General features: G+C 36.2%; 1 protein-coding gene across 1 annotated transcript in view; it reads left to right on the forward strand.

Moving 5' to 3' along the window:
• LOC122801237 (mucin-4-like) overlaps window positions 1-27,164 on the forward strand; it is a 163,137-nt gene that overhangs the window by 23,660 nt on the left and 112,313 nt on the right. The window contains exons 3-5 of the mRNA XM_044070789.1: window positions 4,045-8,778; window positions 10,493-10,626; window positions 26,859-27,023. Coding sequence (XP_043926724.1) covers window positions 4,062-8,778; window positions 10,493-10,626; window positions 26,859-27,023 — 5,016 coding nt within the window. The 5' untranslated portion in view covers window positions 4,045-4,061. The remainder of the gene's footprint in view (window positions 1-4,044; window positions 8,779-10,492; window positions 10,627-26,858; window positions 27,024-27,164) is intronic.

Below are 27,164 nucleotides of genomic sequence, written 5' to 3' on the forward strand. Positions count from 1 at the left end.
TATATATATATATATATATTTGAAACTACTTCCCATTCATTTATGTAATGAACAGAGAACAAAGCAAATTTTTTCACTGTTCCATTTCAAGGAATGATACCTTTTGAGTGTTGTGGGAATATGGGTAAAATGTATATTTATTCCTTGAATGACCATGTGTAATTAAGACCATAAGGCAAGAAGTAATTAGTTGCCCTCTGGCAAGTGGTTAGATAAATGGGAATAGATCAGTCTTTGCAAGCACTAAGTGTATCTCAAAAAATATGCAAATCACTAGCTAAATTTGAATCTAAATACTGCTTATACTGAAGGTAAAGCATCAGACTGGACTACTGTACTGCAGACTAAAATAGATATATTCAAGTACTTTTTCAATCAGAAGCATTCAGTTTTCTAAAAAATATTATTATGGGAATGATGGTAAAATGATTTATTTTGGAGGGAATCTGCACTTGTGGCACCCACTATATTTATTCTGGTTCTTAGACCACTGTATCTTATCAAAGGATAAATCTAGTTTTGATAGTTTTGCTATCAGCCATCTTGTTCCTCAGGGAAAAAGCTTTAGAAGCAAAAAGTTAATGATCTCACTCGATCTGGTCATAGTCAGGCCATCAGCTGAGAAGATCTTTTTAAGTTCTGCAGGCTATAAAAGGAAAGGTGCATCAGGATGCTAGTTAGAGTCTGAAGGAAAACTTCCAGAAGGATGAAGGCTGTGTTTGATTAGCTTGATCCACTGTTGATTTGGGTCTATTTGTTTATTCATTAACTGGGCATGCAGTTTAGTCCTAGGGTCACTTGCAAACATAGCCCTGGCCATTTAGGCACTCAGGTTACATAAATGTCCTAATGAACAAATTCAACATACACTTATAAACCTTCCATATTACAAGTGTGAGAAATATCATAATAATCTCTGATAAATTAATTATTACTTCACCTTCATAAAAATTATGTCTGAAAATTACTGCAGAAATGTTAAATCATTCTTGTAAGGGGAATATGCCACTTATACCCCTGGCATGGTAGGAGCTGCACCCTAGACTAGAACTAACTACATGTGCAAAACTGAAGATCATTGTAGCATAGATACTACAACCTCACGTGTAATGCAGATTCTGACTCATTTGTAATTACAAGGCAACATTCAAAGGACTGCAGTTACTTTCTTCATGTTTTAAAAAGGTACCCATCATAGCAGTTTCCAAAAATAAATTCCAGTTTGATCAACTGCAGTGTTAGAGTCAAAAAGCTATGTATAGTAAAGCAAATGCTAAACTAAAGGTATTATTCTTGTTGTGCCATCTCAGTTTTGAATTGGTAACGCATCTGTGTAGAATATCAGCAACTCAGATTTGTTCCTCTCATATTTATCTGTATAGAGATGGTTTGAAAGCAAAGGACAAATGTAAGTTCCAACAATTGGTGGGGATAATAGATATGCTATATCTGCCTTTGACCTGACAATTGCAGACTATTACATTTACATACAAAGTGCACACACAGGTAACAGTGAGGATAGAATGGGCAAATAACATGAATCAATTCCCAGATTACCGTATTGTACTTCTGCTGCTTGAAGATAAAATTAAGAGAAAAAAAGCACCTTTTTATACATCACTCTGTGCCTATTTCTATTCTCTTAACGTTCTTGTACTACCCTTTGAAATGGTGAGCTGAAGAATTCATTCCCACAAAATAACAGAAAGCACTAGACTGATCGGTTAACTTGAGTTTTGCCAGATGAGGTACATAAATGGAAATGAAAAGGAGGATGCAAGCAGTCATAAAAAGCTTCAACCATACTGGAATCTACATTTTTTAACCTGTTTTCTTATTGGATGTAATGAGAAGGGCTTATGGAAGTAGAAGTAGCGAGGCCTAGTAAGCAGAAATGTGCACTGCAATAGCATTTGTCAAAATACTGAATTAGCCTAGCTCTTACAAACCTAACAAGGAGAGCTCATGGGTAGTCACACTTTAAATACCATGAAACCACACAGTGTAGGAAGTGATTACATCATTGTTTTGCATGTTAGCAACTATATGATTATTGTTTTCCACCCAAATGATATCCAGTGTAGAACATTAAGATTAAAAAGTATGTATTCCTTCTGGAATATGACACTTATTCGGCTAGTCACTGGTTAACCAACAGTTTAGATGCTATATGGTACCCTCCTGACATTAGAGTGATAGCATTAATGTGCAAATTAGGAAAGCATCTGTTGATGTTTATGCAGAGTAGTTTGTAAGACCCACACAGCATTGGAAGAACATCACTAGACTATATAGAAGAACAATACCAATGTTTGTGACTTACTTTGAGGAATCACAAATGTCTGTCACCTTTTCTCCATGCTACCAATACTTTAGATTAAAATTCTATGTTCTTTCCTTGTCAGGATTAAGATAATTCTGGTTGTGGGGCATCAAGTCAGACATACTATAGGGCAAGTAAAACTGAAAATGGTGAGTGGTATTGGGGAAATAGTAAACCACCAAGATGCAATACATGTCAGTACAGGAACTCATATCTGTAATTTATTTCTATGCCAGAATTTATTTTCTCTTTGCTTCTCACTTTGATTTATTTTTTCCAAATGCACACCAAATTTTCTTCTCTTACTTTATCTGTACTACATGTTCCAAAAATATGACTCATCTTTGTATAGTATAAGTTGACAGTTTTATTATAGGGACTGGAGAATGCACATCTCTTATATAACCCAGTTTTATTATAGGGCTTGGAGAATGAACATCTCTTATATAACCCAGTTTTATTATAGGGATTGGAGAATGCACATCTCTTATATAACCCAGTTTTATTATAGGGCTTGGAGAATGAACGTCTCTTATATAACCCAGTTTTATTATAGGGATTGGAGAATGCACATCTCTTATATAACCCATTTTTATTATAGGGATTGGAGAATGAACATCTCTTATATAACCCAGTTTTATTATAGGGATTGGAGAATGAACATGTCCTATATAACCCAGTTTTGTTATAGGGCTTGGAGAATGCACATCTCTTATATAACACTTGAAGACTAACGTTTTCTTTTATCGATATGGAAAGTAACAGATCCATCTAGATACTGTTGTCATAGTGAAGATGCTAAGAAACAGTAAGCTTTATGGATAAGAACAGTGGCATTTAAGTCAGTGAAAGTGAGTGCCAAGAGCACATTTACTTGTACTTTAATTCAAATGTGATGAGTTTTGATTACATTATAAAAAAATTGCATATTTAGATGATGATTTCATCGAAGCAATTTATTTTGTTTTGGACTGACAACAGCTCTTTGCCAAATGAAAGTAAAAATGATTGAAGGCTCTAAAAGGTAATTTTAGTCAAATACTCAAAAGAATAGAGTACACAAGTAGAAAATATTGCACATTGGCTGTTTTTCATGACATTAATTGCATTAAAATATACCCTATTGCAAACATATCAGAAAATCTGGTATTGTTACTGCAAGAAAACAAATCAGTTTAAACATTTTAGCTGACATTATCATGCTAAGCTTAAATCAATATTAACAAGAACAGATAGCAAGACATATGGTATCCATTTGGCAAAAATCATCTGGCCATAGGTTTAGAAACTGAGTGAATGGTGTATTAATAATTCAAAACTATAAAAAGGAACTTAATTGGACTTAAATAGAGCTATTGTTCTAGATTTGCTTCAGTGTGACACCATTTTGAAAAAAGAAAATCAGTATAAAAGTCACACTGCTTTCATAGACAAACACAGTATGATCTTAAAATGTCCTCTGCACCTGCAGTAAAATGGGTCACAACTCAACTGGACAGTCATGGTCAATAAGCACAAATAAATAAATAAACATGAGCGAAGCTGCAAAACAGCAGACGTGATGAGTTAGCTCACCTATGAGATTTTGATAGCCAGAATATGCTGAGTTTGGTAAATTAATATCTAAAAACCTTTATAGCTCTGAAATCTTTTACATAGGAAATACTGATTCTCCTAAAATGAAATGAGGAAATAATCCAGAATGTTTTTATTGTTTTTAGGTAGTACAACAGGCACGATGGAATCAATGGTTAATGGCACCTGGACTACAACTGCAGAGAAAGTGACATTAAGCTTTAACACAAATGCAACAACTACAAAAGTGGATACTTTACATTCAACAACTCTTACATACACATTTTCTACAATGGAAACAGTGCAAACATTAAATGCAACAACACATTCTGTCACTTTAATAGACTTAAACAAATCAGCCAGTGAACCCATTTCTTCCCAAGAGCCTCCTGTTACTCTGACTGTCCCAACATTTCCAGCAACAGTGCCTTCAGGAGACAAATCCTTGTCTCCAATAATGTCAACACAGCACACTTTGTTGAGTTCTGTAATTGAAAGTAACACAGACTATGCAAACATTCTAAAAACCTCTCTTTCAGCAGATTTAATGAATTCAACATCTACTACAAGTAAACAATTTCTTACACTGTCTACAACACAAGAAATTTCTACCAGCTTGGCAAATTCAGTTTCACAAAAATCTGACAGCATAACAAAACCTGTTGGCAGTCTTAGTACATCACCTGCTTTGGATTTCAATTTCTCTACATCAGCAGAAAACGTGTCCAGTTTTTCAACAGTGCAAAAAACTTCCCTCAACTCAGGAATTTCAGCATTACATACTACTTCAGATAATACAGTCAGTGCAAGCACTGTGAGTGCAAAAGATACCACAGACTTGGTTACTTCTGTTTCTGTAGCAGCAGTAACAACTTATTTGACTGCAACTGCAACACATGACGTCTCTGACAGCCCAGGCTTAACATCCTCAAAAGCTGTGGAAAATATTACAGTCCCTGCAGGAAGTGCTAGTACAGTGACTGCAGTGGGTTTAAATGACTCTACCCCAGCAGGAAATGGGACTACTTTTATGACAAAGGAAGTAACTTCTATTAGCTCAGGAGGTACAGCATTACAAAAGGTTACTGCAGAAAACACAAACCCTGCAAGCACTATAAGTGCAAATGTTACAACACAATTAGTTACTTCTATGTATACAGTAATAACAAATACACTGTCTACAAATACAGCACAAATAGTATCCACCAGCACAGGATTAACATCACAAAAGGTTACTGAAAGTATTACAGCCCCTACAGGAAGTCCTAGTACAGTGACTGCAGTGGGTTTAAATGACTCTAACCCAGCAGGAAATGTGAGTCCTTCTATTAGCCCCGGAAGCACAACATTACAAAATGCTACTACAAATAATGTAAATCCTACAGATGATACTACAGTCTTAGTTACATCTGCATCCAGCATAAGTTTACCAACATCTCTGACTAAAAGCGCAATACCTGAAGGCTCTGCCAGCCAAAGTTTTACATCCCAAAAAGCTACTGAAAGTATTACAGCCCCTGCAGGAAGTCCTAGTACAATCGCTGCAGTGGGTTTAAATGTCACTACATCAACAGGAAATGGGACCCCTTTTATGACAAAGGAAATAACTTCTATTAGCTCAGGAGGTACAGCATTACAAAATGCTACTGCAGAAAACACAAACCCTGCAAGCTCTGTAAGTCCAAATGTTACAACATACTTAGTCACTTCTGTGTCCACGGTAACACCAACAAATGCAGCACAAGGAATCACCACTAGCTCAGGAGTAGTGTCCCAACAGGCTACTGAAAATATTATAGTCACTACAGGAAGTCCTAGTACAATGACTGCAGTGGGTTTAAATGTTTCTACCACTGCAGGAAATAGGACTCCTTTTATGACAAAGGAAGTAACTCCTATTAGCTCAGAAAGTACAACATTCCAAAATGTTACTGCAAAATACACAAGCCCTGAAAGTTCTGTAAGTAATGTTACAACTTACTTAGTTACTTCTGTGCCTACTGTAACACTAACAAATGCAGCACAAGGAATCTCCACCAGCTCAGAATTAGTGTCCCAAAATGCTACTGAAAATATTATAGTCCCTACAAGAAGTCCTAGTACAATCGCTACAGTGGGTTTAAGTGTCACTACCTCAGCAGGAAGTGGGACTCCTTTGATTACCAAGGAAGTAACTTCTATTAGCTCAGGAAGTACAATATTACAAAATGCTACTGCAGAAAACGCAAACTCTGCAAGCACTGTGAGTGCAAAGGTTACCACAGACTTGGTTACTTCTGTTTCTGTAGCAGCAGTAACAACTTCTTTGACTACAACTGCAACACATGACATCTCTGACAGCCCAGGCTTAACATCCTCAAAAGCTGTGGAAAATATTACAGTCCCTGCAGGAAGTGCTAGTACAGTGACTGCAGTGGGTTTAAATGACTCTATCTCAGCAGGAAATGGGACTACTTTTATGACAAAGGAAGTAACTTTTATTAGCTCAGGAGGTACAGCATTACAAAAGGTTACTGCAGAAAACACAAACCCTGCAAGCACTATAAGTGCAAATGTTACAACGCAATTAGTTACTTCTATGTATGCAGTAACACTAACAAATACACTGTCTACAAATACAGCACAAATAGTATCCACCAGCACAGGATTAACATCACAAAAGGTTACTGAAAGTATTACAGCCCCTACAGGAAGTCCTAGTACAGTGACTGCAGTGGGTTTAAATGACTCTAACCCAGCAGGAAATGTGAGTCCTTCTATGACAATGCAGGTAACTTCTATTAGCCCCGGAAGCACAACATTACAAAATGCTACTACAAATAAAGTAAATCCTACAGATGTTACTACAGCCTTATTTACATCCGTATCCATCACAAGTTTACCAACATCTTTGACTAAAAGCGCAGGACCTGAAGGCTCTGCCAGCCAAGGTTTAGCATCCCAAAAAGTTACAGAAAAGATTACAGTCCCTGCAGAAAGTCCTAATACAGTGACTGCAGTAGGTTTAAATGTCACTAACTCAGCAGGAAATGGGACTACTTTTATGACAAAGGAAGTAACTTCTATTAGTTCAGGAAGCACAACATTACAAAATGCTACTACAAATAATGTAAATCCTACAGATGTTACTTCAGTCTTAGTTACATCTGTGCCCATCACAAGTTTACCAACATCTCTGACTAAAAGTGCAGGACCTGAAGGCTCTGCCAGCCAAGGTTTAACATCCCAAAAAGTTACTGAAAAGGTTACAGTCCCTGCAGGAAGTCCTAGTACAGTGACTGCAGTGGGTTTAAATGTCACTAACTCAGCAGGAAATGGGACTACTTTTATGACAAAGAAAGTAACTTCTATTAGTTCAGGAAGCACAACATTACAAAATGCTACTACAAATAATGTAAATCCTACAGATGTTACTTCAGTCTTAGTTACATCTGTGCCCATCACAAGTTTACCAACATCTTTGACTAAAAGTGCAGGACCTGAAGGCTCTGCCAGCCAAGGTTTAACATCCCAAAAAGTTACTGAAAAGGTTACAGTCCCTGCAGGAAGTCCTAGTACAGTGACTGCAGTGGGTTTAAATGTCACTACCTCAGCAGGAAATGGGACTCCTTTTGTTACCAAGGAAGTAACTTCTATTAGCTCAAAAAGTACAACATTACAAAATGCTACTGCAGAAAACACAAACCCCGCAAGCTCTGTAAGTACAAATGTTACAACGCACTTAGTTACTTCTGTATCCACAGTAACACTAAAAGTAACAAATGCAGCCCAAGAAATCTTCACCAGCTCAGGTGTAGTGTCCCAAAAGGCTACTGAAAATATTATAGTCCCTACAGGAAGTCCTAGTACAATGATTGCATTGGGTTTAAATGTCTCTACCTCAGCAGGAAATGGGACTCCTTTTACGACAAAGGAAGTAACTTCTATTAGTTCAAGAAGTACGTTACAAAATGCTATCACATATAATACAAATCCTGCAAACAATTATAGTACAAATACAACTCACTTAGCTACTTCCATGTCTACAGTAACACTAACAAATGCAGCACAAGGACTCTCAACCAGCTTCGGATTAGTGTCCCAAAAGGCTACTGAAAATATTATTGTCCCTACAGCAAGTTTGAGTACAGTGAATGTAAATTTCTCTGCCTCAGTTACAAATATGACTCTTCTAACCACCCAGTCATCTTCTGTAAGCTCAGGAAATTCAACATTACAAACTAATTCCACAGATAATATAAAATCTTCAAGCAGTGTAAGCACAGATGTTACTACAAACTTTGTGTCTAAAACAGGTACAACAACTTCTCTACCTATAAGTGTGGGACCTACATTCTCTACCACCACCAGCTCTGGTGTAACATTCTCTACCTCAGGAGTAAATGCAATTGCTTCTTCAACCACACAGTCAAATTCTATCAGCACAGGAAATTCAGCATTTCAAAGTGTCACCACAAGTAATATGGTCACTTCATCCACTTCAGATGCTACTAGTAAAACAACTTCCCTGTCATCTGTTACAGCACATGGTAGTACTGTGGCTTCTGGAAGTTTAATATCTCAAAATGGCAGTAACATCTCTACATTTACAGCACCTATCCCAACATCTTTGGTAAACAATGCATCTTCTAGAGTTACTGCCACTTCAACAGCAAGCACTATAGCAGATAATACAACTATAACATTTAACAGAGCTACAACTACAGCCATGCTCCCAATGTCAACTACAAGAATGTCTACAACAACTGCATCAGCTGTGCTCTCAACATCAACTACAAGAATGTCTACTACAACTGTATCAGCTGTACTCCCGTCAACTACAAGAATGTCTACAACAACTGTATCTACCACAGTTATGACCATGGCTACACTGCTGCCAGGTATGTGTCATTTTCCATGTTTAACTTTCTAAGCAGCCTACAGGATAGACAGAATTTTAACTTGTTCTAGATATAGTGAGTAGAACAAGAGTAAAACAATAGTATTCATGAATAATAAATTACTTTTTGGCACACAGAAGCAGATTTTATTTCAGGTAAAAGAGCCATGCAAACTCTGAACTAACACCTTGGCCTATGCTTCAGGGTTCAAAATTTCAATAGCAATGTGTATAAACAGAATGTCTTGGCATGTTTTAAATAAATCAACTCATATGAAGTAGTGAAGGAATGTTTTGTTTCATTCTTTGTACTTTTGATGCACAGTGTCATTGATTACATCTAAGTATTACATTGTAACAACATTGACTTTCAGCTTTGCTACATTCCAGGGCAAATGCTACATTCATTACACAAAGCACAGTGCATTCTGTTTAGAAAATAGGTGGCATCTAGTTCAGATTTCACCAATGTTATTTTTTTATTATTGTGATTATCACAAGACATGCAGTTTTCCACATGAATATATTATGTAATGTAATGATATATTACACCATTTTAATATTATTACTAGGAAACTATAATTGTATGACTGCTACACATTCAATTTGATTCAACAATGTTATCAATAAAATGACATTACAGCACACTAATAACAGTAGTGATAGGGAGGTATGCTTAGTATGAACTTTTCAACAAAATGAGAGTGCGTTGACAGTTATTGGCAGAAAAGGAGTGAAGCAAAAATGGGAGTTAAAATTTAAGAGTTTGGAAATTATATTTTTGTAGTTTATTATGATCAAAAAGAATCCAACATATTATACAATAAAGTTTAAGAACAGCTGTCAACCTTTGTAAACTGTAATTTGTTTCTCTTCATGTAAACTACCATGTGCTACTCACGGTCAGTCTTTATGGAAAAAGACATGCTTGGTAAGTAAATTAAATATACCAAGTAATTACATTTAAGAAAATGTTTCCTGCAATCCCTTTATGCATATATGCATTACAAAGGAAAATATACCAATATATGGTTATTTTTATCAATAGTTTCTCAGCTACATAATTACTAAAATGTGTGTGTGTGTGTGTGTGTGTGTGTGTGTGTGTGTGTGTGTGTGTGTGTGTGTGTGTGTGTGTGTGTGTGTGTGTGTGTGTGTGTAGTTATGAGAGCTCATGTGTGCATGCATGCATAAGCTTATAGACCTGAGGCAAGTTTTGCTAAGAAATGAATGAAACTTGACTTGAAATATTTTATAACCAATAATCTTATGGGCATGCTTTTGTCAGTATTTACCACATATATTGTAAAAGGGTGAGGATCAGGTCTAGCGCAAGTCAGTTTGTATGCAAAACATCATTATCTAGGTCAGCTCTTTGCTTCTTTGATTACCGTAAATAACAACGATGACAAAAAAGTTATGTAGCATTTTTTTTAACTAAAAACTGACCATGGTGAAAATGCTCTCCCAAAAAATGATGTACAAAGCAGCCATAAAAGCCAGCTCAGATTGTTACATCTATTATTCATTTGAATGTTGATTGTTTTTATAATTTTTTTTATTTTTCATATTTTTATAATTTTTTTTTTTTCAATTAAACCTGAAAGGCAATTAATGTGTTTACAATAGGTACAGAGATAAAACATTAATAGAACAGTTTTCTGCCCTTCAGGTAATTAACAATAATATAGCAATTGAATATTGTTTATTCACAGCTGTCCAGCTTTTTACCTATGGAGAACAAGTGGGGGATAAGGTATTCTCTTGCAAAAGTTTTGACGGAGTCTCTGGTCTCTTCAAACCAGAAATAGGATTCCCTTTTGGAGAAACACTGTACAACTCTCTATACGTAAGTTACCTTTGCTGTAGTGGCAGAATCAAGTTTTTTTTTTATTCTTATTGTTGGTCATTTGGTTATATATTAATAAAATAAGTAAAATTGGGTTATGTGTGGTTTGCATGCTTGTCAAACCTGTGTTTGTGGCCTTCTGATCTTTAAGAAGCTTTTTGCCACTATACCACATTGATATTTATGTCCTGTATTATGTGTGTGTGTGTGTGTGTGTGTGTGTGTGTGTGTGTGTGTGTGTGTGTGTGTGTGTGTGTGTGTGTGTGTGTGTGTGTGGTGTGTGTGTGTAAATAGAGAGAGAGGGTGCAATTTAGAATGGGTTTTTATTCAAGAAAACATAACACTGGGCAGACTTTGTAAGAATACAAACTGAAAATTTAACAGCAGGTGGAAAATGAAGAGTTCCAATCAGTTAAACAACTTTTGATGTGGATATAGACAGCTACCTGACAGACACAAAATTAAAAGGTGATGTTGATTGATTGACTGATTGATATTTGATAAAAGGTGATATCTCAAACAGAGCTAACAGTCCCAACTGCTCCTTCACAAAACAGAGCTTAGTTATCAAGTCTTTGGTGAAACTGAGCATACTAATTTACAAAAGGTACCTGTTGTTGGATCTACTACAAGCAGGCATATCAGTTGTGATACCAAAATAAAACAACCAAAAGTCTTTTTCCACCTCTTTCACATTGGTTAATAAAGATAGCTGTCTTTAAACAGTGCCATCGAAAACAAATAAAAGTCTCTGCTAATAATGTCTTATTAACCATACATATTTACAGTGCAAGAATGAAGATTTTTTGATAAAAAAAATATTACTAATATTGATAGTCATGATTATTATTATTTCTACTACAATTATTACTGTTATTTATATTTCCATTTTACACTTTTCATGCTTTCAAACCCAATGACAACTATGATAAGAGTCCCCATATTTGGATCCTGCGGACTCACCAACTGAGCTCATTAAACTATGTTCATTCTAGATAGGATTAATTATCAACTAATAGCTTGTTTCAGATGACCATGTAAGATGTACAGTTCTTAGAAATTATAACTGATCACACTATTAACAAAAACTCCCTTATTTTGTGTCAGTATAACTGTACTTCAATAAACTGAGAGATCTCTGCCTACATTTTAGGATATGCCCTCACAATCTTTAATAACAAAAGTTGCCTTCATTAGTTAATAAATAAACCTACTAGATGCTACAGCATTGTTGGCCTAGTTCTTACAAATATGGCTGCCTCTTACACCATTCCTCCAGTATCTCCATCCATAGTTAAGTCTGACCACAAACTTGTGACGTTCTCCTATAAACTCCCAAAAGTTCTTACAGCAAACACCACTAAATTTAAGCACTGCATTCATATCAGCCTCAACTAACTCTGTGATAAAATATCACAATTTACTTATGACTGTTCCTCCCCTGGCCTTAATACAGTGACAAGATTTACTAATGACTTTTACACCTTGTTTGTTTGTTTGGTTGTGTCTTTCAGCTTTTCCCGGTTAGGGGTCGCCACAGCGGAACTCCAGTCCGCTAATGATTGGTAGTTGATTTTTACGTGCCGAGTTACCAGCCCAGACGCACAACCTTAAACGAAGGTACACCCATTCATGCATGTCTCCATGCAGAAGACACTCTAGCTGAGAATCGAACCGGACAGCGTCTTACTGTGAGGCAACAATGCTACCGCAGCACCACCACTGCGGTTACAATGACTTTTACACCTATTTAGAAAAAAAAAACATTGAGCTAGCAGTCCCTACCAGAACCAAGTATCATGGGAAATTCAAACACAAACCATCCTGATGGTTCACCTCCATAATTAAACCATATAACACAAGAAAGAAATTCCTTAAAGTAGATCCAAAACTCCCCATTTTCTGAAATTATATCAAAAACATTTCAAAAAATAACTGAAGAACACTGTCAGATTCATTAAAGGAGCCCATGAACTCAGACAGGTGTCTGAAGCAAAAATCATAATAAATCATTCTTTAGTAATGTTAGAAAACTAAAAAAAAATACATTGTTCTGATTTTTTTTTTCATAATGACACATTCTATTCTAACCTAATAAACATCACCGATATTCTTGCAAAAAAAATAGTGACAACCTCACCCTGAGACTTCTATTCAAAGTCACAGAATATCTAAATCTCTTACTCCCCAAATTATCTATAAAGCTCATTTATTTAAAGTGCTAATCAAGACTAAAAATACTTTCTCCATGGGACTGGACAGTATATGTATATGGAAACATAGTTTCCATTGAAATGGAAAGTAGACATTCTAACATTGATTGACTACTTTCCATTGAAAACATAAGCAATTCGATATAAGGTATTACATCTGTGTGTGTGTGTGTGTGTGTGTGTGTGTGTGTGTGTGTGTGTGTGTGTGTGTGTGTGTGTGTGTGTGTGTGTGTGTGTGTGTGTGTGTGTGTGTGTTGTCCCAAATACCCATTATATTTAAACATAGATTCATATATAGAGATTATATAAGTGTATAACAACCTGTGGAGCAGGTGTTAGTGTTGCTGCCTTTTAGTTGCACTAAGATCTTCAGTTTGGTTTCCTAACAATGTGCCTTCTCTGTGGATTGATGCCTGCATGTGTCCATCTGAGGTTTTGCTTGGTGTTCTAGTTTCCATATTCAGCCAAAAGACATACTGATGGATGAAGCGCTGTGCCTCTGACTTGCCTGTACATGTAATGTATGAGTGAGTGAGTGTGCTCACTATGATGGATTGGAATTGAGTGGAGATGTAGGCTGTGGCTTTCTGGTGACAATGACTACAATAAAGAGGTATCTGGAAATAAATTAATATATAACTATATAAGTAGACGAGTATATATTCATATAGGTGCCGAACCTTACATCGGAATAGCTTTTACTGTGAAGTGTGAAAAAACTGGTACAGTGGATTGAAAATTAGCTGATCAAAAAGTGCCATCTACTTCACCAATAGATCACTGTATAGTGGGGATCGAGATATATGCCATTCCCAACTGCAATATGATCTCTTAGTATATATCATTAGCAGGGAGTGTAATGGAGTGTAGGGGGGCTTAACCCCTTGCAAAAATGCTTTTTTTGATCATACATAGATCAATGTTCATGGTTTAAACAAAAAATATTTGATCAATGCTGGATCAACTACTTTCCATTTCTATGGAAGGTTATGCTTCTCTCTCTCTCTCTCTCTCTCTCTCAATTATATATATATATATATATATATATATATATATATATATATATATATATGTGTGTGTGTGTGTGTGTGTGTGTGTGTGTGTGTGTGTGTGTATATGTGTGTGTGTATATGTGTGTGTGTGTGTGTGTGTGTGTGTGTGTGTGTGTGTGTGTGTGTGTGTGTGTGTGTGTGTGTGTGTGTGTGTGTATGTGTGTGTGTGTTTGTTTATAGTATATATATATATAAAGATATATATATATATAAATATATATATATATATTTTTTTTTTTTAATTTTTGCTTTTGTTGGCCTGATTAGACCCACTAGGCCAACAGCTCCTTTTAAATGGAGACCCAGGTTGGTCTTACACTGAGAGGAGAATTTTCTCCAGGCACTGGGGAACTTCCACTATTCTCAGAGCTGCTTGCTGACACCAGAGGGCAGCCATTGCAGTTTGAGTAATCTTAGATGGACTAGAATAAAGCAGGTTAAGCGAATGAAGCAGGATATACTTTTGTGAATGAAAAAGAGGTGACTGTAATGAAAAGCCAGGGTGGCAGTTTTGCAACACTGAAAATGATTGAACAGGTTGAAGCACCTAAAGAAGAAGCTAGTTGGAGTGAAATGCTAGATGAAGATCTACAGGAGGAAGTGAATGAACAATTCAGGAATGGCCTAGCAGGAGCTGGAAGAGAGAAATTAGAGTTTTTCCTGACCAGTAGAGTAGCCGGTTCTCTGTGTTTATCTGTGTAACAGGGCTTTGTGTTCAGTAATAGGAAGCATACATATGTAGCACAACACAGCACACAAAACAAGGACACCATGATGAGTGAAATCAGTCAAAACATACTTCAGTGAAAATGAAAAGATGTCCAGTTGTAAGACCATTGAGAAAAATTAATGATTTATTTTATAAACAGACATTAAATTATGGACAAGATTATTTTACCATTAGCATTTGCTAAGACATAAGTGTATTCATACATTTTGGACTAAACATTTCTGTGAAGTGACATTTGAAAGTTTTGATCTATTAGAAGCTTTATTTGTGAATCTGAGAAATGGAAAGCATTGATGCCATATAATAATTATTCATTGCCAAATTTGGGAATGCGACTGAAAATAAAGCTCAGTATACAATTCAGGACTTTCAGAAATAGATGCATATGAGTTAAACTCATTCTTTAGTCCTGTATGTAATAAGGTACATGATGTTAAAAAGTATGCAATAATGCAAATGTGTGGACTGAGGACGTGGGACACGTGGGTCACAATGCATGTTAATGAAGGAAAATCATCAGTATATTTGTAAGCTCTGTGTGGATTAGGTCAGACAAAACCATGCTACTTTTGTGGTGAGGAATAATATCTGGTACAAGACTGTCGTAAAAAGATGTGGGCAATGTGGACAGATGGGATATACTGCAAGAAACATACACCATTGTGAAGAAGTCTAAGGAAGTTGGAGACTTCTGGTTTGATTGTCCAATACTGGAAAGGGAAAGGACATAACAGGAAGAAAACAGCAAAAAGAAATATGAAATGTGGAACATAATGTCATATGAGAAGAAGTCACTGAAATCTTGAAGTTGATGACAATAATGGAGAAAAGTACCGTTGGAAGAAGTAGACAGATATGGCATAATAATTCAAGATACTAAGTTTCAGATACAAGACCGGAACACGTTGAGCAGAAGAGGGAGGATGTGGATACAGGGGGGGAAAGGGGGGGGGGACAAAAACACCTGATGATAAATCCAATGAAAGAGGGTTTAAGATAAGGAAGAAAAAAAATAACAACTGGGAATAAAAAAAATAAATAAAAAGGGAAAAGGATGATACAGGACTTTTAGCTTTAAAATATGAAGTGTATTAAAATGCAATACAATGCTTACTAGTGGTTGAGTGGTGTACCAAAGCTAAGGATGCATCAGTGCATTATATGTCTGTATATTAGATACACTTCTAAAGAATAAAGAAAGAGACCTGAGGCATTGTGGGGAAAATTAGTTGGTTGGTATTAAATAAAATGTGCATGAATGGGATGTTTTATAAACAAATATTTTTATATTTTTTTATAAAAATGAGAAAGTAAAAATACTAGATGCTGTAATAATAATTCCAGGAAGGATAGTAATATGTCATTATAGAATGAAAAAAGACCATATAAGAGTAATAGCAGTTTATGTGTAGACTTGTATTACAGAAAAAAAGTATCTGGAAATATTAAACTACATGGATTAGTGAATATATCATCAATCATGGTGAACAGTGAGGGATTTAATTGTAAGCTAAGTAAATAAAACTAAAATATGACATGGTGTGATGATGTTAAGAGATTTGATACAATGTGGTGATTTAAAAGTAGGAACTATAGAGAATCATCATATAAAAAAGGTATTTTCAAGACTAAAAATAATTATATATTTTAAAGAAATAAAGGAAACACAAGGAGGTGTAGAGATATCTGATTTTTCAATTCATAGAGCAGTGTGGGCAAGGACAGGAAAAGATAATACAATCATAAAGGTAGGGAAGGTATGAGAATGCAAACAGGAGATTTCAGAAGTGAAGAAAAAAGAAAACCAGAGAAAGACAGGTTAAGGGAAGATCATTTGTCTATGAGTTCCTTCTATAAGAACTGGACTTACTGGTGGATCATACAAAAGCAAAAACTTAAAAAATATATATGTAGACAGAAAAAAAAAACAGTACAAAGAAACAAGACTAAATATAAACAAATTATGACAGACTATGAGAAGGATATTGAGACATAAAGTGACACAATAAAAGTAAATAAATGTTATTGAGAATAAGATATTTTTGACCGGGAAATAAAGGATGTTTTCCAATATTTAGAAAAAGAATTAAATGTGAGAGAAGGAAGGATGGCTGTTATAATAGAAATGAAAGGCAAAGAAAATACACTCAAAAGCAGACTATTGGTGGCTATTATAATAGAAAAGAAAGGCAAAGAAAAATTCTCTCAAAAAGAGATTGTGGAAGTTGTGGAAATTTGGTAGATAAGTGTATAAAAAGAAGAATGGGACACTAAAGACAATATCTGAAAAATTAGGCAAATTCATATAAGAATACATAGGAATAGATGAAGTACAGAAAGTGGTAAAGGACAATAAACATAAAACAGCTCCAGGCTTGTATGATTTAGGATATGAATATTATAAATAAATGGGTTCCTATTAGATCATCGAACACACATAATTTTGAATGCGTCTTCGCCGAACTTAAAATAATGAAAACTGGAAACAGCAAAGGGGCATATGAGCGATTTCTTTCCCTGGGAAAGAAATCACTTGCCCGCTTCCTGTAGTTTGCTATTTTGTAAACTGTAGTGCAATCTTGGAGTTGGTATATTTAATTAGGGGGTTGTGGGGAGCACAGCCCCCCATGTTGGTGGGTGTGGGGGGTGAAGCCCCCCACACTTTGTTTTGTGTGTAGTAATTTTTTTTTTTTGAACAAGCATATGTAGTTTTGCTGTTTTCAGTTTTTGTTTTTATGGGTTCGATGAAGACACATTCGAAGTAATGCATCTTCGACGTTGTGATATAGACCCTAAATAAATGACTGCTGAAGAAAAAAATAATTGTGTTAAAGATACATAATGAATAGATAATGGAAGGTATTTTAGATGAAGAAATAAGTAGTGGAGTTATAAATTCTTTATGAAAATCTGACAGAAGAAATATAAATAACTGGAAAACAATAACTATTGAAAATATTGATTTTAAAATATTTATGAAAATTATACAGCAGAGACTACAGAAACTAAAGGGAGAGGTAAAAAGTGAGGGGGGTATTGGGAATTAAACAAAAAGAGCTGATAGAAAAGTTAACAACTGTAAAGGAAGTAGTAGAGATGACTGTGAGAGAGAATAAAAAAATAAGGTTAGCATTTGATAGAGTGAACCATGATCACTACAAACAATATTAAAGGCCTACGGTATGGGAGAGAAATTTATCATTATCAAATAATGTTATAAAAAATCATGGGTACAGATTATGATAAAGTGATTGATGGATAAACAATGTACATTAATACAGGCTGAAAAGAGGGATGCCCATTAAGTATGTATTTAATTGTATTGGTAGTGAATGTGATAGTGCAGGCAGGTGTGATTGATATGAGAGAGAAGGAAGGAAAATAAATGAAAGAATTGTAATACCATTACGTTTATCTTATACAAATGATTTAGTTATTATAATTAAACATAAAAGATGGGCAAGAGAAGTTAGAATATGAGGCTATATTACAGAAGGTAGGATTACAGTTAAACAAACTGAAATGTACAGGCTTTGTTGAAATACAAAAATGCAGGTGGAATATGAAAGTAGAATAGGAAATTGGGTAAAATACTAAAAGGAATAAAAATTAATTGGCTTGCTATAAAGGTTTGTATCTTTTCATAAAAAAAACATAGGTTCATAGGTAGGTACTAGACTATCAGCCCAAGGGCCTACAAAAGCCTAGCCAGCAAGGTTCCATAGCTTATGCCACCTAAGAAAGTTATTTTCCTGTGCCACTGTCCAACAGAGACACAGAAGTGATCCCCGGGGTATATTTCCTATTTCCCATCCACTCATCAAAATTTTTCTTGAAGAGTGCTAATGAAGAAATTTGCTTGACATAGATGGGTAGCTTGTTCCAGAGTATTGGAAGTCTCTGAGACAGGAATCTATCCCTCCAGTGTGTTCTGTTTATTGTGGTGACAAGGTTTAGGTCCCTAGAGCATTTAGCTCGGAGGGATTGGGATTTCTTTAGGTGTAGCATGTCCAACAGCTCTGGGTTTGACATAGCTCACCTTGGAGTAGGCAATATGCTACGGAGTAAAGCTGGAGTTTTTTGAGGTGGTCAGTGTAGGGCATTTGTTTGAGGCCAGTAATCCTCTTTGTGAGGTACTTCTGTGGCCTTAACAGCTGCTGCAGATGTCTTGTGAGGTACATTCCAAAAGGGGCATTGTACTCTGTAATGGGTCTAATGAGTAACGAGTAGAGGGGAACAATGACCTTCTTTTTCCTGGATGAGAACACTTTTATGATTAGGTGTGCCATGCAGAAGGACTTATTGACTACTGTGGTGATGTGACTATCAAAGGAGAGACTACTGTCCACCTGGGTCCCAAGGTCTCTTATCACGCATTTGGTATTAAGTAGATTGCTGCCTATGTGGTAGTTCATGGGTACAGAGTTTTTTACCAAAAGGGGATGACACTGCACTTTTTGGCATTGAGCTTGAGGCCATGGCTCTGACATCAGGCATCTGTCTCCGCGAGGCCCTTCTGTAGGATGTCCACATCATTTGGGGACTTGACTATGGCTCCTAATTTGCAGTCATCTGTGAACTTTATTAGCCAGTGGCCTTCTGTGTTAGCCTGTACTTCAGAGAAGTAGATACCAAACAGGAGAGGTCCCAGGACAGAACCCTGTTGTATTCCACTAGTCACTGCTTTGAGGTCAGATTTGGAATCTGCAACTTTTACAGTGTGGGTTCTGTCAGTGAGCCAGTTGGCAATCCATCTTGTGACATAGGGAATTATACCTAGTTTAGTGATTTTAGCTATAATTCCAGAATGGGGGATGGTGTCGAAAGCCTTGGGGAAATCAAGATAGGCTGTGTGAACCACCTTACCCTCATCCACGGCTTTGGTGATTGCCTCAAAGAAGTTGATCAGGTTCAGGAGGCATGATCTGCCTTTCACAAATCCGAACTGGGTAGGAACCAGGGTTTGGAGGTTATCAATGTCTTTGTTTATGAGTTACATGATGATACGTTCCATGGCCTTGCAGACCAGGCTAGTCAGGCTAATAGGTCGATAGTCCCTGGGATCAGTGGAGGCTCCCCCTTTGTGGAGTGGGATAATTGTTGCTGTGCACCATTCAGTGGGCACAAAGCCTGATGTGAGGCTATTATTAAACATGGTGCTTAAGTGGGGAGCCAGTTCATTCTGAAGTTCATGTAAAATGCAGCCTGGGATGTTGTTCGGTCCCATGGATGCTGTGTTTTTGGCTTTAGAGAGTGCAGCTTTTACCTGCGTAGCTGTGATTACAGGGACTCTGCATTCTTCCTGTATTGATATGGGCCCTTTAGGGGGTGAGAGGGGGGGTAAAGTTAGCAATGAACCTATCTGCCAGGATGTTGGCAATATCAGTTGGTTCTGTAATTTTCATACCTTTGTGCTGTAACTCAGAGCAGATATGGGTGTTGCCATCTAGATTCTTGACATAGCTATAGAATGCTTTGTGGTTGTCCTTGGATTTAGTGGCAATTTTGTTTTCATAGCTAGCTTTGGAGGATCTTATAAGGGATCTCAGCTTCTTACTGAGGCTGACCAGGGAGCTCCTCCACTCATGGGATTTTACTCTCTTTTGCAACAGTTTCTTCCTTCTGTTGTACAGTTTGTTTATGGCAGGGGAACACCAGATTGGCTTCATTTTTTTGGAGGATAGCGTCTTGGTTCTGTTTGGGATATCACGATCCATGCACTTGTGTAAGTGCTTATAGAGTGCATTTGTGTAGGATTCAGCAGTTGTAACTGTATTGTCCATCTGCATGGTTATTATGAAGTTCACCACATCTGTCTTAAGAAGCATGAAGATGGCTTTGGAGAAATTTTTTACTTAATGGAGGGTGGGGATGGGATGTGGATATCAAGGGTGATAAGCTTATGGTCGGATTGGACCAACGAGGGATTGACATCAGGTGTGGAACATCGGTCACTCATGTTGGTAATGACTAGATCTAGAATATTGTTGCCCCTGGTGGTGGTGTGGATAAGTTGATCTAGGGCATTGGAGGTTATGAATTCCAGAAAGCGTTGAGCTAAGGAGTTGGTACACGAGTAGTTTTCCCAGTTAATGGTGGGGTAGTTGAAGTCACCCATTATTAGGGTGTTTGGTTGAACCCTAATATTTTCCAGTACATCAAGAAAAGAGGAGTGGGAATCCTGGGTCATGGTGGGGGGTCTGTAGCAGCTACAATTTCGATTGCAGTTTTGCCCAGAGTTAGTTGCACTTGGATAACCTCAGATGTATTATGCTGAGCAACTAGCCTGGAGGTGTGGATATCCTTAATGGATATGGACACACCTCCGCCTTTGGTGTTTCGGTCCAGGTTACATGGCCGAAAAGTGTGGTATGAGTTATAGCCTGGTAGTGCAGGGGTGCTTTCTGGAGCCTTGAACCAGGTCTCAGTCACTGCACAGATATCGATGTTCTCCATTTTAAGGAGTGCCTTGAATGAGTGTATTTTGAGATTTAGACTTCTAGCATTGAGTAACATTACCCTCAGCTTTTGCTTGCCTGTTCCTGTTATGGTGGTGAATTTGTTATTTGAACCTTGCCTAAGAAAGGCACTATAGGGGCAGCAAGAGCTTTTGCCAGTATCTGGAATCCCAGGGGCGACAGGTGCAGGCCATCTGTGGCAAAGCATCGTGGTCCATCGACCATGTCATCCCAAGCAGACAGATACTGGATTCCCTTAGAATGACACTAGAAGCTTAGCCAATTGTTGAAGTCAATCATTTTGTCCTTGTACTGTGGTATCATTCTGGGCGATGGCAGAATGCTACTCAGGGCTAGGGTCATACCTGCCTGGGCTACAAGTTCAGAGAGCTCTTATATATATCTTAAATACATATGATTTAAGGAGATTAGCATAAGTAGGGGAATATTTGTGCCTTCTATGTGAACAGAAAAATTATTATTTGATTTTTTTTTTTTTATTTAAGAATCAAGACTAAACCCACTCAGAAAACGGATAGTTTATAAAACTATTGAAAAAAGTGGATTAAATTCAAAACATCCAGTATTAGACAGCATCAATACATTTTTGTTGTGTTTTAAAGTCTGTAAAGAAAAGAGAAACAAATACAGTAGAAGAGATGTTATAAAAAAGGCATAAAGCAGTATGGGTGTGTTTCAAAAAAAAGAAATGAAAACATGGATAGATTGTAAGGAAAAGAATATGATGATGATTACATTATTGAAATTAAAATGAGTGGATTTAATGAGAAATAAAAATGGTATATAATGATTATAGAAAGTGTATTTAATATATCCATTGATAGAAATAAAAAGAAGATAAAAGTGCTGCAATAAAAGGAAAAAAAAAAAGAAAATAGGATACGTAAGACTGTCCCTAAAGCATGGGGCTTGCTACCAAGTATTCTACTTGATAAATTGCCTGAAAAGGCAAAACTGAAGTATAAAGGCATAAAAAAAAGAAAGTGTTTTAAATATAATGTGGAAAAGACAATAAGACATTGTTTTCTGTAGTTTAAAATGAATATAGTTGGTAAGGGTTTATAAATATCAATATGACTAAGAGTTTGTATGGGAAATAGGACAATGTTGACAGATGTAATATTGATTAATGGGATAAACTATTATTTATGAAGATCTGGTTAATGTGGAAAAGAAGTAAGGAGTACTGATTTACTATACCATAAGAAAAATGAAAATGAGGGTATTTTAACTGAAATATGAAATGAACAGTGGAAATATTTACAATAAAAAATAAAAAAAATATGTGTTATGAAGGAATGGATCCCCTTTAGAAAACCAAAAGCCCAAAAGATTGAAAATCAAAATATCTAAAACTCAAAATAACAAAAATGGAATTTGCCTTTTCTCCAATGTTGTGTGATCTTAGAGTTGGTATATATAATTAGAAAGGGGTGTGGGGGCACAGCCCCCCACATGAGGGGTACAGGGGAAACATTTTCAATATTTTGTGTTTCAGATATATTTTTTAAAGGTTGTCAATATATTTAATAGCTAAAAAAATAAGAAATAAACTGAAAACAGACTTGACATAATTGAGTCATTCCATATTAATATATTTATAAATGCCACAGCAGTTCAGATTAAACAATCCCCCCATGGGAAAAAGAGCTAATTATTTTGTGAACCAAGGTTTTAAGTGAGGCAAGACTGTAATGTATGAGTACTATGAGGGATCTCTGAGGAAAACCAAATATCATTATGATGAATCATTTCGCTATCATCCTGAAATGCCTCACTTAATATTTGTATTTTATGGATACTTAGCACAAGAATTTTTGGAGAACTGATAAAGAACTCAATTAAAATAGTTTTGCAAAATTGTTGTTCTTAAAGTTGGCATCTTTTGTAGCCTGTATTCAACATCAGTATGTTGTGATGTTTTTTTCACCCTCTAAAGGCATTAGAGAAACAGCAATGTATTGTGTGAGATGTCCAACTTAAGTCTCCTATTGCATCTTTGATTTTTTTTTTTTTTTTTTTTGTAAGAAGAATAGATTTCAGAAGGCTGTATGTGGAAGTTGAGTTATCACTGACACATTTACCTTTGTTACCCTGTTTGTAAGGTATTAAATAAAGCAACATACCAAGAGACCTGACTTAGAAATTTAGCTACATTCACCAGAAATATTTCAGACCTCAGTTTAAACCAGAGAATTTTAGATATTTTGATTTTCAATCTTTTGAACTTTCACTCTTCTGACATAGACCCAAAGGAATATGTAAATAAAGCATTCCAACTTTTTTTTTAATAGCTGACATTTTTTTATTACACCTTTTATATGGACCCACCTCTATGATATTACTTGCACTAGCTGTAAAGCTGTGCTTGCTGCATGATCTTGGACAGTAGTGTGTAATGTACTGCCACTTTTTTGTTACTGACATTGTTTTTCTAGTATTAGATTCCCCAATCTATTGTTACCTCTCTAAATAGTGTAACCTTTCAGATGGAACCAGGTAAGATATTGCCTTATAAACAAGACATATGTCAATGATAGGTTGTCTGTAAGAAATAGAATATAATGAAAACACTGAGATCTTTCCAAGTAGTTTGAAGTTTTCCAGCAATATTATTTTTCTATTAAGAAATCATGGCCACTTTCCAAAAATGGATTCACACAGTTTCTCCAAAGGAAGCAGAACACAACATCACATTTTATCAGATCATTGAGATATAAAGTGGCACAGTGATCTCTGAGAAGTGGCTATGCCCTAAACATGCCCTCAGCAATTATGTGGGCTTCAAAATATGCTTTTCCAGTGTTGGTTAATACACAGTGGTCATGGTTTACAAGTCTATCATTGTCCATACAGTTTTAAGGATTGTGACTTTTTTATGACCTGATCATTCAGTTTGTATTATTTTTATGTACGTATGTCAAGTCAGAAGATGCTACTTGTACTAACATTAAATGTGTGGTCATTACTACATCACACCTGGTATGTATGCTTATAGACCTTCTTGGTGAACTTTGGCTTGTCACTTCCCCACTCCCCAGTAATAACAAAACTCATCCCTACTGTTATTGTGATGTCCCAGCATGGGCCCAATACTCAAGGAGCCTCAATCCTCACCACTGGCAACAGTGGGGGACATACACACTGGGAGGATGACAAGTACACATGCAGTAAAGTGCAATTTCCCTTAACAGCATACAGAGACTACAGTCATTCTGGGACTGATTTCTCCCTCTTTCTCCAGATCCCCAATAAGACTCCCCAATGGCACAGCTATAGGGTTCAGATCTCAGCTGAGTGGCCAAACCAAGACCTCCAGCACCATCTCTGTCCAACCAGGACTTTGCGTCCCTGTCCAAGTAGCTTACACACACACACACACACACACACACACACACACACACACTTTGAGGTTTGATTTATACATACACACACACACACACACACACACACACACACACACACACACGCACACACATACCTGGGAAAGGCTGGCACAGGTTTACTAGCTATGCCTCCTTCTGCCCAGACTATAAAGTAGTTTCCACTGCCACCAGCCATTTCTTATCAGCTACTTTACGGCCCTTAGAAAAGGATGTCCAATCTTACTGTGTAATGTTACTATTAATCCAAAGGGTAGTTTGGCCAAGAGCCAGGCTATTAGGAGTGGCCCACAGTGTCACCGAATATATATGCAAGTACTCTCAGTATGTAATCAGTTACATCAGAGTTCAAAATCACAGGAAATATTTAAAACAACATTGCAGAACATTCTCAAATAAATAAAGAAAACATCTAAGCTATACTTTACTATATTCCTATCTAAATCTAAAAGAGTTACTATGCCCTAAAAACTTACTTACAGAACAGGAAGCAGGCAGAAGTGGTGGGTGGATGTTTCCAGGTCAAAGACAAAATACAAAATTTTCTATCTCGAGAGAGAGAGAGAGGGAGAGTTCCTAAATTAATATCTCAAATATTGCTGCTGGGATACTTGCAGCATGACATAACTTTTTGTCACCTGACATAAGTTCCCAGGCTCACAAACACTCAAACACTCCCCACTAATGCATTTAGCATCTCCCTGTGAAAATACATAGAAAGAGCTGTGCAGCTGTTGGAAGTCATAATGCAATAAAACACTTCCACATCTCAAGCCTAGTAATTACTTCTCTTTCAAGACAATACAAAAAACTTCTTGCTCTAGATATTGTGTCTGCTACTGAACTGAAATATACAGATAACGTCTTTTGTTTATGGCCCAGCTATAAAGTAACTTAACCTCAACTATTCTTAATTTACCCAGTTTGTGTCACATGAAAACTTTCCATATTGTAACCACTCACCACACTAGAGCAGCCTATCCCCTCTCTACTACATACACATACAAGGCCATGACCATATTTATTATGCAGCAATCTTAGTCATCCATTCATTCTGTCTCTCTCTCTCTCTGCATATATATATATATATATATATATTTATATATATATATATATATAAATATATATATATATATATATATATATATATATATATATATATATATATATATATATATATATATATATATATATATATAAAATGGAGGTGGTGCTATTTAGCGCAAGTGGACATGAACAAGAATGGCATCTGCTACTAGCATGCAAACACTTGTAGCAGACCTTTTTGAATGAATGTAGAAAGTATTCAGTTATTTTTCATGTGTACATTTTATCTTTTGAAACTTCTTTCTTAAGGTCTTCATTCACTGTGCTGCCTCTTAATTACTATTCTAAGTTTATTTCTCACTCATCCTTTTCTAAGAGACACTGGCATGTAAATGTTGCCCCAGTTAAGGACACGCAGCCCTCTGCTCATCTGACCTGTTAAAAATTGCTAATCAGATTTCAGCTTGCACATTCTAACTGTTCACCAAACCATTTGTCTCCTGGACCAAATGAGGTGTATGTTCCACACTGTCTGAAGCACAGAAAATCAGGTTGACTGCCCACTGTTTAGTTGCTGATCTTTCACTCTCCTACACATTTGTAAATACCCTTATTGCCCTTTTTGAAGCTGCTCCTGTAGCACTCCTGTTTAATTAATTTATTACTTAATAGCTTCTGAGCAGTCATCTGATTTATTACATTTTTTAGTCATCTGTGTTGTGTATTTTGAAAATCAAGTATGGATGAAAATCATCCCTTAGTGTGTGCAAAAAGTTGTAAACATAAATACAGAATGACCTCACCTTCGGTGTTCAAGTATTTTATTGACTCATTTCAATTTTATCTTAATTTCTAATTTTTTACTGTTTGGCATCTGAATAAAAGTTTGATTAAGGTAAAAAAATATCTAATTATGATGCAAATACCTTGATGTTAAAGTGCATGGACTCCTCCATGAGTACTTTTTCTAGCTGTAAAAAGGTGAAGTAAATTATCAGACACATTTTTCTGGCAGCATCTAGGAGGTAATGCATTTTTCTTTATACTGATGATTTAAACTGTGTATTTCTGAAATAAATACCATCTAGAATTTCACAGAAAATACAATGTAGATGAGCAGAAGCCTGAAAGTTCTCCAGGGCAAACTTAACTACTAGCTACACCTTTCAAGTGTTTGAAATTCTTTCGTCTGGAGGATCCATGTTATCCTCAGTGGAATCCATGCTTCAATAATTGCATCAAGGTTTAATACTATCTCTGTTCTCTGCCCAAAAGCATGTTATTTGTCACTGTAGTCTGTCATACTCTAATTTGTTTATTTTTTTCAGTTTACAGACAATGGACAGATTATATTCCCATCATCGGACAATGATGTTTTTAACTACACAAATCCACCAGTGCAAGGTTTTACCAAGGGCTTTAAACCACCAATGATTGCTGCATTCTGGGATGATGCAGATGTGTCCACTGGTCCAGGAAAAATATACTACAAGGTCATACTTTTGTTTATTACTGCTACTAATGTGTGTGTGTGGGGGGGGCTCTGATTGTGTTTGCATGGTCTAGTTACTGTTTATCTTTATATAATGTACACAAAGTAAAAAAAATACATCCTTTAATTTCAGTTGTACAAG

This window comes from Protopterus annectens, chromosome 4.part1, assembly GCF_019279795.1.
Source record: "Protopterus annectens isolate FY-2018-M chromosome 4.part1, PAN1.0, whole genome shotgun sequence".
Taxonomy (NCBI): domain Eukaryota; kingdom Metazoa; phylum Chordata; order Ceratodontiformes; family Protopteridae; genus Protopterus; species Protopterus annectens.